This window comes from Poecilia formosa, unplaced genomic scaffold (assembly GCF_000485575.1).
Source record: "Poecilia formosa unplaced genomic scaffold, Poecilia_formosa-5.1.2 Scaffold125, whole genome shotgun sequence".
Classification (NCBI taxonomy): domain Eukaryota; kingdom Metazoa; phylum Chordata; class Actinopteri; order Cyprinodontiformes; family Poeciliidae; genus Poecilia; species Poecilia formosa.
The window spans coordinates 770,595-785,736 of NW_006800064.1; the positions used below are offsets into that span (position 1 = coordinate 770,595).

The window sequence follows — 15,142 nt, forward strand, 5'->3', positions numbered from 1 at the left end:
AAAGAAGAGGAGGAAATTATTTACCTTAACAGAGGTGTGATCCTTTTATCAGAATAACAGTTTTAAACATCTTATTTTCACTGACATTTGCAAGGTACACTAAGCAAAGAATCATATTATTGTTATGATGACAAAATTGAAATAGCTCAGCTGTGGTGAGAATTCAAAACAAAGAGTATAAAACAATCCAGAAGCAGGAATATTTAGTTGATCCCCAATGATTAGTGTGAAACAATCCTCCAAGACTAAACGCATTTGTTTATTTTGCTTCCCTTGCTGCAGTTCTCTTTCCAAACCACAGGCGTCACTGCTAAGAAAATATTGCGACACAGGAGAACAGTCCTACATCAGTTACTTCCTTCACAACCATAACATTCATCTTTCATCCGAAGAGATCGAACACACAACACTTTGCAAAAGCACCGTAAAGTTTGAAAACATGCTCTGCGGCTTGAAGTTTTCCACGAGGGACTGTTGTCCTTTACAAAGTGGCTCAAGGACAATGAATTCATTGTTTGCAAACAACTCAGGAAAGAAAAACCAAAATTCCGGCAAAACTATTGTGAGAGATTTATGGAAGGTTACCCAAAATGTTTGACCTAAGTCAGAGAGAGAATGTAGTGTAGTTATACTTCTGCATTTGAAAGAAGTAAAAAAAATGAATCTTACTTTTCTCACATTTAGCAAAGAATTACTATAGAAATGCTAGGTATTTTTATTTTACTTCACCCTCATTTACATAGGTAAATCTCACTGAGACACAAGGTCTTGATTGATATTTAACAGAAAATGTTTAGTGTGATTTAATTTCAGACAGGTTTGGTCCGGCCACAGTTTGAGCACGTTGCATCTTCACTTGGTCAACTCTTTCAACTAACGGCCTCCCTAGTGGTCAGCCATGCAGCTTCTTTTCCTGTTATCTTCAGTAAATGTCCAAGGATTATATTAGTCTCTATTGAAAACAAGAAAACCAAAATATCGTCAAAAATAAGTGCATTGCTCCTGGAGCAAAGAGGGCCACAGCCTGTGAGTTTATTTCTCTTCTAAAATGAAACCAGATTCAGTCTTTATTTGTATTTGTCCAAATTTTATATCTTGGGGGGGAAAAAAAACAAAACAAAAAAAAAAACCCCAGAAATGCTGACCTTACTTTCTCCAGCCTTTAAAGTTGAAATGTTCCCTGCTATTCATCTGTCATCTGTTCATTTATTTCTACTACGTAATTAACTTCAATAATAAACATTGTTACACTATTATAATATTACGCTAATGAAACTTGCACAAGATAAGGATCAATCCAGTATCAACATCAAACTGCAAGCTAAAAAAACTGAATTCATTTTCCCTTTGCCCCTCCTGTCCTGCCGCCATGCAGAAGTAATCTGATAACTGCTGCCATCCCAGCAGACAGGCAAGACTCCTGCCACGCTGTGCGTCACTGCAGCATCAAACGCAAACATGCCTTCTCGTCTCAGCTCTAAATGTGAGTTTATTGCACACATAGCATGCAGATGACTCTAAATTCAATGGAAACTGCAAGATAAAGCTTGTTGCACTATAAAAGCGCCTGTGTGATGATGTAATTATGTGCTCCTGTTTATATTCGAGTGAGGGTGGTTTTCCCCAGCCTGTGCATAGTGTGTGTAAGACATTAAACGTCATGACAAGTGACTCAGAGTCCCTGTAGTCACAAAGCACTCTTCTACCTAATGATTTTATTATTACCTTCAAAAAAAGAAATTTTGGGAGCTTATCTGTCTCTCTTACTAAAAACGTTGACACGTAACTCTTCCTGGAGTTGCTTCATTGTGTCAGGACACCACCAATTTTTCAGACACAGAACTCCAAACTGCCCCGTGATTGTTTAACATACCTCAAGCAATCAATCACTCTGACTTTGCAGAGTGGCCTCACACAGCAGAGGCATCGACTGGAAGCGGGCCATGACTGGCAGAGAATGATGAGGCCCGGTGCTGCGAGCAGCTCCCTGTTGCTGCTCGGCCGTCGGTGCCTCGGTCCTCCCAGCGGTGTCTCACACTGCTCTGGGCTTCGGTTAGCAGACACCCCTTGTCATTTTCCTAATGAGGGAACACTCATATCGGCCATGTAATCTTTCAATTTTCAGCACTTTGCAGAAACCTCAACTGACTGATGAGTCCCAGCGACCTCAACGGTTTTCCTCATATTGGGAAATGCACAGGGTCTAAGGAAAACAAAGCCCCCTTTGTCAAGACTTGCAAGTGAACGATTGCATTCAGACCTGAAGCTAAACACCAGCCCGAAGGTAATTGTGCAATTTTCATTATCACTCAATAAATCAGTAGCACAAAAATCTTCACTCAGAACCCATTTAATGGGAAGCTTGTATTTTTTTATTTTATATTTTTTTCAAGTGGGATCCAATGAATCTATCACTGCTAATTGTTCCTTTAACTGTGGCGGATAGATGGTCTATCGCAATGAGCATCTATGAGGACATTTTCAGAGTGATGGAAAGCCATCAGCTTGTCAGTAGGAGGAACAAACTAAACATAGCAAACACTGAAAATGTTAACAGTGGTTAAAGAGGGTTGGAGAACTTTTTGATGCACCGAGATGTGGACTTACAGGTATATTGAGTCTAAATTCTTTAGCAATTTTTCTAACCCATTAATCTTTATGTTAAGTTTGAGGAATGTAAAAGGCAGAACTCAGATGTCCATAAGTGCCTAGAAAGTTTATGTAGAGCTCACAACAGAAACACAAGAGGCTGTCGGAGAACGAAATGCATCCTCCCCCTCCTGTCGGACAGAAAATATGACACGGACATAAGCTAAACCATATGCAGGATTTTCCGACCTAAGCTGAAATATTTTTGGAACAAAGCAAACATTAGGAGCGACCTTACACATTTCCACGCAGTAGCAGTATGAACGGGGATCTTACCTGCTGTTGTAAACCAAATGATAAGGCGGGGGCGATTTACAAATTTAAACGCAGCTCTCGCCTCAACAGATTTGTGATGACAAGAACCGACGCTTTCATGCTGCGGGGAGCTCAGGACGCAACGATAAAGACGCAAAGTTACAGGATCACTTAAAGCAGGTAGAATAGCTGCAGCATGTTCTGCCTGGACAGCTGTTTCTACTTAATCTTCTCCCCTTAACTGAGCATTTGCTGATGCGTGGCAGCTCCAAACGAGAGAGTGACAGTTGCACAAGTTCAAATATGAATGAGCTGTAGCCTTCATGTTGATGCTATTTGGCTGGAAAAGAAAAAAGGTAAAATTACTCCAAGGTAAAATGGTTTAATTTGTAAAGTAGTGGATATTTAACATCTGGAACTACAGTGCTGACCTACAGCAGCGGTGCCCAAGTCGAGACCTCGAGGGATCTTGGAAATTCTAGATCCATCCCTTCTCCGACACACATGAAGCAAATGAACGGCTAGTTACCAAGCCTCTGCAGAACCACATAACGTGTTGATGAGGGAGAGCAGTAGGACAATCGCTCCTGACGGCTGGAGTTTGGCATCCCTGACCCCTGACCCCTGACAGGTATGAGAACTTTCAGTTTGAGACATTTTAAACTGCCAAAGTTTAGCTAAAACAGATGGTTCATCTGACTTACAACAAAGTTACACTGGTTCCACTAAAGGTTCAGAAACGATTACTGGTTGTAACTTTAATGAAAGTCATTTAAAAAAATCTGAACGCCGGAGCTAACGACGGGACACACACATCGTTCCCGTCAGCTCATTTCGTATTTCAGGTCATAACCATCTCACTCGCTGTCAACACTTCATCTTATACCGAAAACCTTGCCAAAGTAAATATGTCTCGGTGCAGCAGCTGATGCTAGTGAGCTACAGGGAATCAGCCAGACTGGGTTTCCCTCTGATTCCTCTGGATTTCCCCTACATGTGTTTTCCCTGACCTCTCTCCAAACAGCTCCAGCTATGCTGCTGTAAAATGTATGGTGGGTGGAGGGGGTCTGCTGGGAGAAGGGAACACTCCATTTCAGGTCCAAACACATGGGCAGGATGCACATCACAGTTACGTGCACATGCCTGCACGCTCTTAAAAAATCCTCTTTGCACGTGGAAGCTTTTACTGTAACCCCCTTTTTCTCTTTTTCCTGTCTTACTCTCTAAGAAGGCAATGCATGCATAGCTTATAAAAGAAATACTGTGAAAGAGAACTATGAGTAATTCAGCTCTCAAGCTTAGATTTTGAGGTGTGGTCCACTTTAAAGGCTAAAAAAGCACGAACGCAAACAAGGAAGTTGCTTGAAGACACAAATATTGCACGGAACACCAAATTTAGCTCATATTTGCTCAGGTTTCTCAATGAATCTAAATGGCGCCATAAGGCTGGAACTAGCACTTGTAGAGGATCCTTTACTACTCTAATTCCTCTTAGTGAAACTTCTTCCCTCACTAATTATTTATACACCGTCAAAATGCATTCAGACTGCTACACCCCTCCAAACCAGCCCAGCCACATTCCCTCACATAACCCATCACAGAGTTGCATCCGATGCTCGTCTCTGATCTGTGCAGAGAGTAGTTCATCATCAGGCCACTCATGCTTAACTCGTTAGTGGTAATTAATGGTGGCTCGGTCCCAGGCCGCCGCAGGCACTACAGATTCTTTTTGCAACCCAGGCCGGCTCTCTTCCACCTATCACAAGTTGGAGAGCTGTGGCACTTAATGCTCTCACACCTCGATGCGCTCGACTGTAAAGCCAAAGATGGGAACTGGCCAAACTCAGAGACATTGGGGTCGAAGGAAAAGAGACAACCTCCTTTAGAAATAAAGCCAATCTTCTGTGTGATGTACATGAGGGTGTCCTCATGGAGAATGATAGTTTGACTTTGAAGAGAAGCAGCCTTGGAGTGGCTGAATGTGAGATGCACGACTTTGAATCTGTTTGTGTCTGAAAGTGATTCACTGAAGCTTGTCCAAATGTGTTCACACCACTCTTAGCAAAACGCTCATTTAGGTATGTTGGGACACTACGTGACCGAAGAATATGCATGATTAAACAGTGCTGGCAGAACACCGGCTGTCTTTTTAAAGTCTCTCCTTTCTCCTCCCTTGGACGCCAGCTTCCACAGCCGTAAAATCAGTGGGGCTTTAATTTATGTCAACTTCTGGGAGTTCCAGTAAAGATTAACACAGAAATGTAAACATTACTGAAGGTTGACTGCTATTATACAAAAACCCTATTGTTTCTGTCACCATTAATTGGACAGAGTATGTGAGTCACAAGAATTTGTGTACTTAAACTCATTATGCAAGTCTTATGAGTCCATGACTGGCTTGCCAAAATGGCAGAAATGTGCTCAGCTCTTCCATGGGATAATGTCACGCTGTCAAGAGTCTTGTGGAAAAATGTTTCTCTGAACACTTGTGACTCCATTGATTGACTCTGTCCTGTTGCACTGCTTGCAGTTAATGAGTTTTGCTCATGATTTTTCTCTGTTTATGTTAGGCTCCTTGTTCCATTAGCAGCAGTCTGTACTCTTTTCACACTAGACACTCTTATATGGGTTATATAACGCCGACCCGGCAGCCAGAGGTAGTACAGTCAGGCTCTTGATGGAGAGCACAAGCATGAATAGTGAACCTACGCCTTGAACTCAAGTCTGCTTTCAAGAGTTTCCAAAAGACCCAGATGCCTCTTTCAATGAGAAACTAGATCAAAGTTTAACTGCTGTGCACTCGGTTCGACTCAAAGTCTTGATTTATTTTCTTTTAGTTTTCTTACTTAATTCCTCTTCTACAGCAGCAACTCTGAGTGACCCTTTATGCGTCTTTTTCCATTAGAGCTGAACGCAGAAAAGTGTGTCATAGCAATGCTACCTTTGGGCATGTGTGCTGCTCCTTAAGACTTGGACTTGTTTTCTGACATACAGCAGTTTATTATACACGTTTACACATAACTCTGCTAATTGTCCTTTCGTGCAAACGAGTGTGTGGTAGCTGATGTGAATGATTTGATCCCATGTCACGTTAGCTACCTTTGTGTTATTCAAGCAGAACATGTGGTCCACAGCATTCACCAGGTATGTGAGAGTGAAGATTGAATGACAGTGAAGAGGCCTTTAAATGCACCACAGGCCGTCAACAAGCTGGATTACAGAAAAGTATTTTTACTATTTAAAGGAAGACGTCTAGAATTTAGTGACACCTGAAGACAAAACTGCAAAATGTCAACAACAACATTTTGTATGTTCACATCTTGTGTGTCTCTATTATTTTATTGTGTATGAAGTTTTGGTATTTGAGCTACCTCCCATTAGCAAGCGTTGAAAATAAAATCATAGACTTATGCCGTACGCCAATTAGAACTCCACTACTAACATTTCACGTTATTTTATACAATTTCTTGAAGGGATGTCAGATTTTTTGAGACAATATTTTAGCTACTCCAAATCTTGTGTTGGTTTAATTGCACAGATAATACGAAGAAATAAGATTCAATCTGAATATGATTTCAGCAGTAAAGAAAACATGCTACTGCATCAGAAACAAATCATATTTTCAATACTTGAGCCTAGATCTCACAAAAACCTTGAAATTATCAAAAGCCGTAGAAGGAAACATCTAAGTATGTCTGTTTGGTACCACTACCATAAACCCATCTACTTGCACAAACTGGAGAAAAAAGAAATACTTGTATTTTGTGCAATCGTGCATCACAATTTGAAAGACATAAGCAAGACACTTGTACAAAAAAATAGCCTATATGATACATAATATGTCTACTGCTAAGAAAATCTCACAAAATAGTTTTTCTTAGCACAATCGCTTTTCTACAGTTTCCTTTTATGTTGCGGTTCCACCATATTTCCAAATATTCTTTTTCTTTTTCGTCCTGCCATACTAATACTTGCACATTGAGCCTATTGGAGCTTTTATGTGTTGAGCGTGATTGACGTGTAAACAAGTCACGCAATACCGAGAGCAAATTTTGTCCTCAGCAGCAGCTTTGACTAAGTGTGCGGCTGCCATGAAAAGAAGCAAACATGTTACACAGAGTGCTGCACACTGGCGTCTTAACAACAGAGCCAGTTTTCAGGACTGCATGGACCAGAGGAAGGATCATGCAAAATGGAGACAAGCAGAAAAGAATGACTGGTGATATGCTTCCACATGTATTTGTGAAACTGCACAAGAAAGCAGAAAAGCTGTTTTTATGCAGCTACAGTTTGAAATATGTTTTCCGTCTCTGTGCCACTAGTAGCAAAACTGGGGGCAGCTACATCTAAAAGGGAATCACTGTCACAATTCCCCCCCACCCCCACACACACACACCTCCCCCGGATAAATAAACATAACATTTGTTGACAAAAGTTGGTCAGGTAATTTAAAAAGAATGTAGATGGTGAGAGAGAAAAAAAATCTAAGAAGATAACATGTGCTATACATAAAATCCTAATAAGGTGTGATGTGTTGACAAGCACATCACAGTTTGCTGAAGGGCTGATGGGGAGCTCCAGGGAAAACACAGGCAGAAATGAAAGTGGGAACAATTTGCTGGAGGGAGGAAAATGACACGAGAGAGATTTTCCATTAGGACTTAATGCAGTAAAGGCATATTTGTTGGGCTTTAACATGTTTGCTTAGGCCACCTTCAGGCCAGAGAAGAACACATCATTAAAATTCAGCCTCTTAAGGTCATTTAGAGGCCTTTTGGAGGGTCTTGAGAATGCTTCTTATCATATGTAATGGAGATATGACTGACTCATTGACTGTTTTGAGCATTTTCGATATCATTTTACAACAAGAATTGAGAAAAAGATTCAGAGTGATCAACTGAAAACAACCGGTGAAAAATCATAGGTTGGCTGCTTTGTGCATGATTCCCGTTGTAATAAATAAGCACAAAAAACCCATAGAATAAATGAAGATAGTAATGGTCATTTATCCTCCACATCAGAGCTGAAATTGTATATATATATAGGAGGTGCAAAACCATTCAAAGTATCTACTAGTCACATTTACTTCAGTAACTCTGGGGGGAAAATTACTTTTGGGAGTTGTTTTACTGCACCATACGTTTTACGTTTATTTGAATAAAAATATCATGAAATAGAGCAACTCCTACTTGAGTTCTGATTCTCATCCTACCCACCGACGCTACTGTTAGCATTACAAACCACCAACAATAGTCTGCAACAAGTAGATAATTCACAGAACTATGTGAGCCTCTGATCTAATGACACATAAGCTGTCAGAAGTGCTTAGTTTGTACTTTACTTTTAGTTTTTATGCAGCCTTATTGGATAGTGAACCTGGGCAGTTCACTTCCCAGGTGGAAGGGTTTTTCTTTTTTGTTTTTCTGCCTGCGAACATCAAAAAGCCAACTTCCCAGAGCAAAGATGACACACAGTAGCAGAGCAGTCCTGTCATTTGTGCAATAGAACTTTTGCCAGAACATTTCAGTACAGGTGAACTGCAACCAAATGGTGTGTTTGTATATTTGTCTGGTTAAATGTGTTTTGAACAGGTTTAAATGCTAAAAGATTTTGAAAGTTTAAAAAAAAAAAATGAGATCATATAATTTTTTGTACAGATGGAAAAATCCCTCTCTCACTCATCTGCACACAGATCTCTTTGTCTTTCGAATGAATGGTATGGGATACATGACACATCCGAGCTAGAAAACGGTAAATGATTCATCAATGTCTCAATTTTTTTAAGTCCCTACACTCTGAAATTTTAACAAAGGCGCAAAAAATGTTTGAGAGCCGTCAGACAAGTGACAATGACAGGGTGACATAGAGGACAAGAGCTGTATGTTCCATCCTTCAATGAACCTCTCCAACACATATCTGTCTAATTGGCTCTATAACAAACCTTCACTGCCAGTTCAGGGGTGCATCAGCCCAATACTGCAGAACATCTTCAGCCGGGGTTGAAAACAGGAACCTTGACAGCCTGCAAGATGTTGTAGTATTGTTGCTAAGATGAACAGACTGCTGCAACAGTCATACGAGCTGCTCCAATCTTCTCACATTCACAAGTGCAAAAACAACATTTGACAAATGTCTGTCTCTTGATAAACCACACTCAAGGTGACAAGAAGACTGCAGGAAGTTACCGCTCCCTGCTGAGGAAAACACTAATCTGTTTTTATACAGATATAAACACAGAACAGGGGATTTTCTTGCCTCCCTTTCCTATTTGAAAAGCTTGGTGTTTTCTAAAACAATATAATAACTTAAAATTGTCAATATGCTATGAAATGAATTTAGAGCTGACAGTATATTGGAGGCTGCTCCACTCGACCCCTCCTGGGAATGCACAATGGTTAAAGCTTTTTTGTGATAGAAACCTAATATAAAAACACAATAACAATTGAGTAAACAAGCTATGATTTATTTTCAATTTGAAAAATGAGGGCTTTATTTTCTATTTGTAAAAACAAAAACAAAAAAACAAACAAAAAAACACTGAATTATTACTTTATCCAATATATGCTAATTGGCGTTAGACTAAAATCAGAAAATATTTCATATATTGCACACATTTACTACCAGTCAGTGTGTAGAAATGCTCAGTAGGTCGATATTTCTTCTTGTTATCATCCTGAATAGCCTAACTTCCATCTAGCCTTAGTAAACAAAGTAACTGGTAGTTTGAAACCTTTCAAAGAGGCTATTTTTTTTGTTTTCGATTGGGGTAATTATGTCCGCTACTGTACTTGATGCACCAGGCCGACGGGGCTAAAGTGTTTGACTCACTGTACAGGAAGTAGTTTGTATTCAAGTTTCCACCCAAAATGTTTTATTCTGCAAACTGCTTGATCTTTTCGGGAGCATTTTTGATCAATTAGACGCCATCTACCTTATAAAGTCATTTTCTCACATTCCTCTTACCCAGGACATTCCTGGGTGAAAGACAAATTAGACTTCACTCCAGAAATGATAAACAACCAGTGATCTTCACAAAAAGAATAAATGAAAATGTATTGATTTGCGATAAAAGCTGACAGCCGGAACAAGAAAGCACACCCAAAACAAACCATCCTTTTCAAAATGATTATTTCAGGTATTTGTCCAAAGTTGAAAACATTGATTTACCTGAAGCTGGGAAAATAGTATAGTTACAGGGAAGGGAACACTTAATCGAATTTTTTTTTCTCAGAAGACAGAGTGTTAAAACTGACTAAACCTCCCAAGTTTATTTTATTTCTCAGTTATTTATCTAAACTAAACAAAGTTTTGGTTCATCTGAAGTGGTCAAAAACAAGCCTTGTGTTTCTGCCTCTAATGAAAATATAGATTTTTTTATTTTTTTATTTTTTTTTTATCTTTATGTAACATTCTATACAAGCAAATGTGTACAGAACATGTAAAACTTAACAAGCCAAAAACCCCAGGCTACAAAAGACGTGAGACTGGAACAGAACTGCACCTTCCAGAAGGAAAATGGCTGTAACATGGAGCCAGACTTACAATAAAACAGTTTAGATAAAATCTCTACCGACAGGCTGACTGTAGATGTCTGAAAATAAGGCAGCATATTACTTTCACTTCACAATAATACTACTTTGAGATTTGTCTCAAAAAATTAGAATAAAATACAATTAAGTATGTGTTTTTATCATGATAAAATGTGAGAAATGTCAAGTTGTGTGCTTTTAAAACGTTTTTACTGACATTTGTATGTCATATAGTTTTATAATGAAGAAATCTGAATATAATTTAAATGTAAGATATGAGCCTCTTTTGTCTCTGAATAGATGGGATCTATTCAGAGAATCTGGAAAAACAACATTATTCATGATTCATTCATTCATTATAATCTGCTCCTAGCAAAATCTGCATCTTCTATTCTAGAATTTTAGAATTTTATCTAATTCTAGATAAAAGTCGCTCTTACAGAGCGACGCGTTTTTGTTTTATTTGACAGCGCAAAACAGTTTCAAAGCCCAGCTGAATCTGGACATCTGTTAGAGGCGGATGCAGGGACTAATTTGCATATTTTTACATTACTGTACTCCAAAGTCTTACTTGAAAATAAACTTAAACATGAAGCAGTGACCAACACAAATGACTTTCAGAGGCATTATAAATGTTGGAATTTATACCTCCATCAAATTTCACACTGGTTCTCACGATCTTTCCTCAACACAACTTATTAAAGCTTGTATGCACATCAAAAGCTGTGCTTTCAGCACTCTCAGACTTTAGGATTGTTGCATATAATATGCATCATCCAAGTGAAAAAAGTACAGACAGTGGCAAAACAGACCCCTTATTTTTTGCACATCACAACACTAACATAAGCAAGTCGGTGGCAAGTTCTGATTGCTGGCAATGGTTTTTTGCCTATCTCATATCGATGTAAACAGAAAGCAAAACCCCAGATCCTGAAACATTTTTGCTGCTGTGTTTAATTAAGAATCGATTGTTAGCAAAATGAGGATAAAAGCTGTCTACACACAAAGACAAAAAGAGAACAAAAAAGAACTTTCCTTTGCAAGGCAAATAAATTATGAATAAATGTTGCATAAATGTTTCAGTAAATCCTCCAGCTCTGACCGAAACGACAAAATAACATCAGCTGACGTGTGAGAGGGCCTGACTGATAATTCTCTGATCCCTGTCCACCTCGGATGATCAATAAAGCTAATTTAGATGAAGAGAGACTGTGGAGCAGCTTTGTGTTAGCGCCCTAATGAGAGAACAAAGTGTTCGATTTTTAAAGCTCTGCTTTAATGGCCTATGTACTTTGAGCAACGTGACTAAAACACAATTCAGTAATTACATAAGAACCGTTTACTGAATGCAGCACAGATTCTTTGGACCTCGTCGTTAGCTTGTGAATGGAAAGAGTGCCTGGACTCATGTCAGTGTAGCAGATTGTATGACACCGGTGCTTCTCCTCTCCTGCAGGGATATTTTACTTGCCAATACATGTGAGCCATTCATAGCTTGCCCAACAGGATGGTGTTGGTGATTATTTACTCTTGGTTAGAACAGAGGAAAGACACGCTATTATGAGAGGAATTATCTTTACCTTGACATGCAAGGGAGGGAGGCTTTGAACTCACAAACAAAAGAGAAAAAAACTCAGGCAAGAGTTGTGTTGCTATGTTGATTTGACTCCTTGTCAAACACAGGAGTCTCCTGAATGATGGTTAATCTGACCAAGCAACAGATGCCATCACACAAAATGTGGGAGAAAAGAAAAAAATGGATGCCAAAATCTAGCTATTATGCACAAAATGAGTTTTTCTAAACACTGGAAAGTTAAAATAAATATTTAATTCTATTTTGGCACTATACAAATGCAACTTGTGATAAAAAAAAAATCCAATACAGGTTTTCTTTCCTTTTTATTGAAAAAGAAAACAAAAGTAATTTTAAAATGTCCTTTTCAATAGCAATAAGAGACTTAGATTGCTTATGTGAATCTTGAAAGATCCCACATAAGGAAGAATAAATTAAGAAAAGAAAAAAAACACCTGCATTAAGTGGGCGTGTTGCATGTTTGTGCTAACAGAAGCTAACAGTAGCATAGGCGTGTAGCTGTCAGAGAGCAGCGATGCCATGGCCTGGAGTTGGATGTATTATAGTAATAATAATACATTTTATTTAAAGTATCACAAAGTGATGCAACACAACATCGAGAATTTATTAAGTTCAATCAAAATAAAGCTCTAAACAGCTGTATTTACACATTGTGTCAAGGCCTAAACATGCATCTCCACGTCTGTGAACATGAGTCTGACTCCATTTAGAGATCTGCATTTTCTACCATCAGATTGCGTGGTAGTAAACAAAAGAAAATTAAGTTTTGCGTTTGTTTTCTTCCTCTGTTAATGATCTGATCTACTCTTTCATTGACTTGTTTTGTGTTTGGCGCCACCTTTAAGTGGGTGGTGTAACTGTTGTTTTTAGTGTTCTCAGTAAACAGTGTGAGAGAAATCTAGGCAGCATAAAGACGACCAAAGAAAGTCATACCAGACCCTTTGTGGGCAGGTACAGGCATGAATTACGCCTTATGCATTTTAGTGTTGTGTACATAATGTTTGCACTCGCCTGCAACTTTCTTTTTTTGTTGTTGTTGTTCTTAACTGTTGCGTGCACAAGGTAAAACAAGAAAGGATATTCCAATCATATTCCAATTTTAACTGTGTGAATTAATAAAAACAGAAGTAGGAAAACAACTAAAAAGGAACGTGTATAAAAGTATAAACTCTTGTTTCTCTCTTTAGTAACTTGCAAACACTTCCACTTACTTTACTTTCTTGTATTACAAAAAATACACAAAGGCTACATTGGAAATTCAAATTATGTGAATTAATTGATGTAAGTGTGCAAAGGTTGTTGTTTCATATTGACAAACACTCAAGTTTCTTGCATGTACAAGGCTGCTAAAAAAGTACACAAGTTATAATGCATTTTAATGTGATGAACAAATGAGTCAAAAAAAAAGGGTCACCATTCACAACGCTGAGACAAGTGACAGACAGCCAGTGGACTTGGGAGGATTCGGAGACATACGGACACTTCCACTTCCATCAAATATTATGGAAATGCTGCCAGGAAGTGACTATCAATCATCGGCAAAGGGCTTTGTGTGTTTCCTGTGATGACCTTGTGACGCTCCAGTTCAGACACGGAAGAGACAAACTTGTAGTCTGAAGGTTGAAGCTCACTTCCGCAGCTTTTTGGGTGTAAAATGTGATAATGTGCTTTGCCTCGGCGCTGTGGGAGCAGGACAGAACGCCTCCAGCAGCATGTGAAACACAATCGGTCCTCGTCAGCTGCGGGTCAGCAGCTTTTACAGCACAGAAATAGGCCTTTACTGTCAACCTCTGTAATCAGAGTTTTAAACCCATATCACAACTCATACAGCATTTGTCTCTCATTTACAGTTCTTTAAGCTATGTTTAGCTAGGCTAAAATGGGACACCAGCACAAAGAAAGTCTCTTAAAAATGAAGGGGTCCAATCGCGACTTGCAGTTGCCCTGCAGAAATAAAGTACTACAGCTGAGCTATTTCCTAGGGGGTGTTGATACCAGAAAACCCGCAATGACATCAGTAGCTGGAGGCTCTTGCAGCCACTGGCCTGCAGCCATCCAGTTAAAGACTCCAGGATGAAGAGCTCCTGCCTCCCCAAAGAAGCTGCCCAGCCTCAATCAGCGGGCTGACAGACTACCGTTTCACCCATCCAGAACATTGCACTGATTGACCAGAAATGTCCATAGACAAATCAACCAGCGGCGCAGAGGGAGTAAGAGCAGCGGAGCACATTGTTGGACTGGTAATGGAGTGGGAAGCTATAAAACTTCTCTCCATTCAAGCTAATGACTACAGCATGTGAACTGCAGGCTTTCTTTCATATTCCACTCGCACCACATTAAAAGAAAAAAATAATAATTCCAACCAAAACGAAGGAAAAGTTGTGCTATATAAGAGGAAATTTGATTGCAAAGTTGTTATTTAGTGTGTGTGTGTGTGTGTGTGTGCATGTTCGCACACCTTTAAAATGGTTCCATCTATTACACAAATCGAACTCCCAGTGTCTCAGATAAGCCAGAGAAAACAGAATCATGCTAATGCACATTCAATGGCTACTGCTGAACTAGGGTGACCTTTTTTTTTTTTTTTTCCTGGCTGTACACTTTTCATCTGTGAAATTATTCAAGTGATTTATCCAGTCGCCTGCAGGGAGCATGAAATCTGACACCAGCCGTGGCACCTGCAAGGCTGCATTTTCAATGTGTAGACTGCTAAGAAAAACAAAAGGAGCGATAAAAGAAACACACCGGGTAGGCTGAGAGAGTTCAGCTTTTTTTTTTTTTTTTTAGGTGTGACCAGTTTCTGACCTGCAGGGTGTCCAGGTGCAGGAAGACCTCCTGCCCTTTCTCAAACACGAAACGCCCAAACGCCTGCAGGCCTTTCATGGAGGGCAGGACGAGGCAGCAGGTGGGAGCTTTCACCTTTTCTTCTAATAGACTTACTTATCATTAAAAAATAATCAGCACTTTGCATAATTTCCATCTAATAATTTGCTTTTGTATCTCGGCTTCCTCCCACAGTTCAAAAACATGAATTAGTCTCTCTAACTTCTCCTTGTGTGTATGTAGGTATGCATAGGTGTGTGTGTGTGTGTGTGTGTGTGTGTGTGCGTGTGTG

General features: G+C 39.4%; 1 protein-coding gene across 1 annotated transcript in view; it reads right to left on the bottom strand.

Annotated features, from left to right (window-relative positions):
* The window catches only part of LOC103144393 (ankyrin repeat and BTB/POZ domain-containing protein BTBD11-B-like), a 50,873-nt gene extending 35,963 nt beyond the window's left edge, over nt 1-14,910 (bottom strand). The window contains exon 1 of the mRNA XM_016676041.1: nt 14,833-14,910. Within this exon, the coding sequence (XP_016531527.1) occupies nt 14,833-14,910 (78 nt within the window). The remainder of the gene's footprint in view (nt 1-14,832) is intronic.
* Between the last annotated feature and the right edge of the window lie 232 nt (nt 14,911-15,142).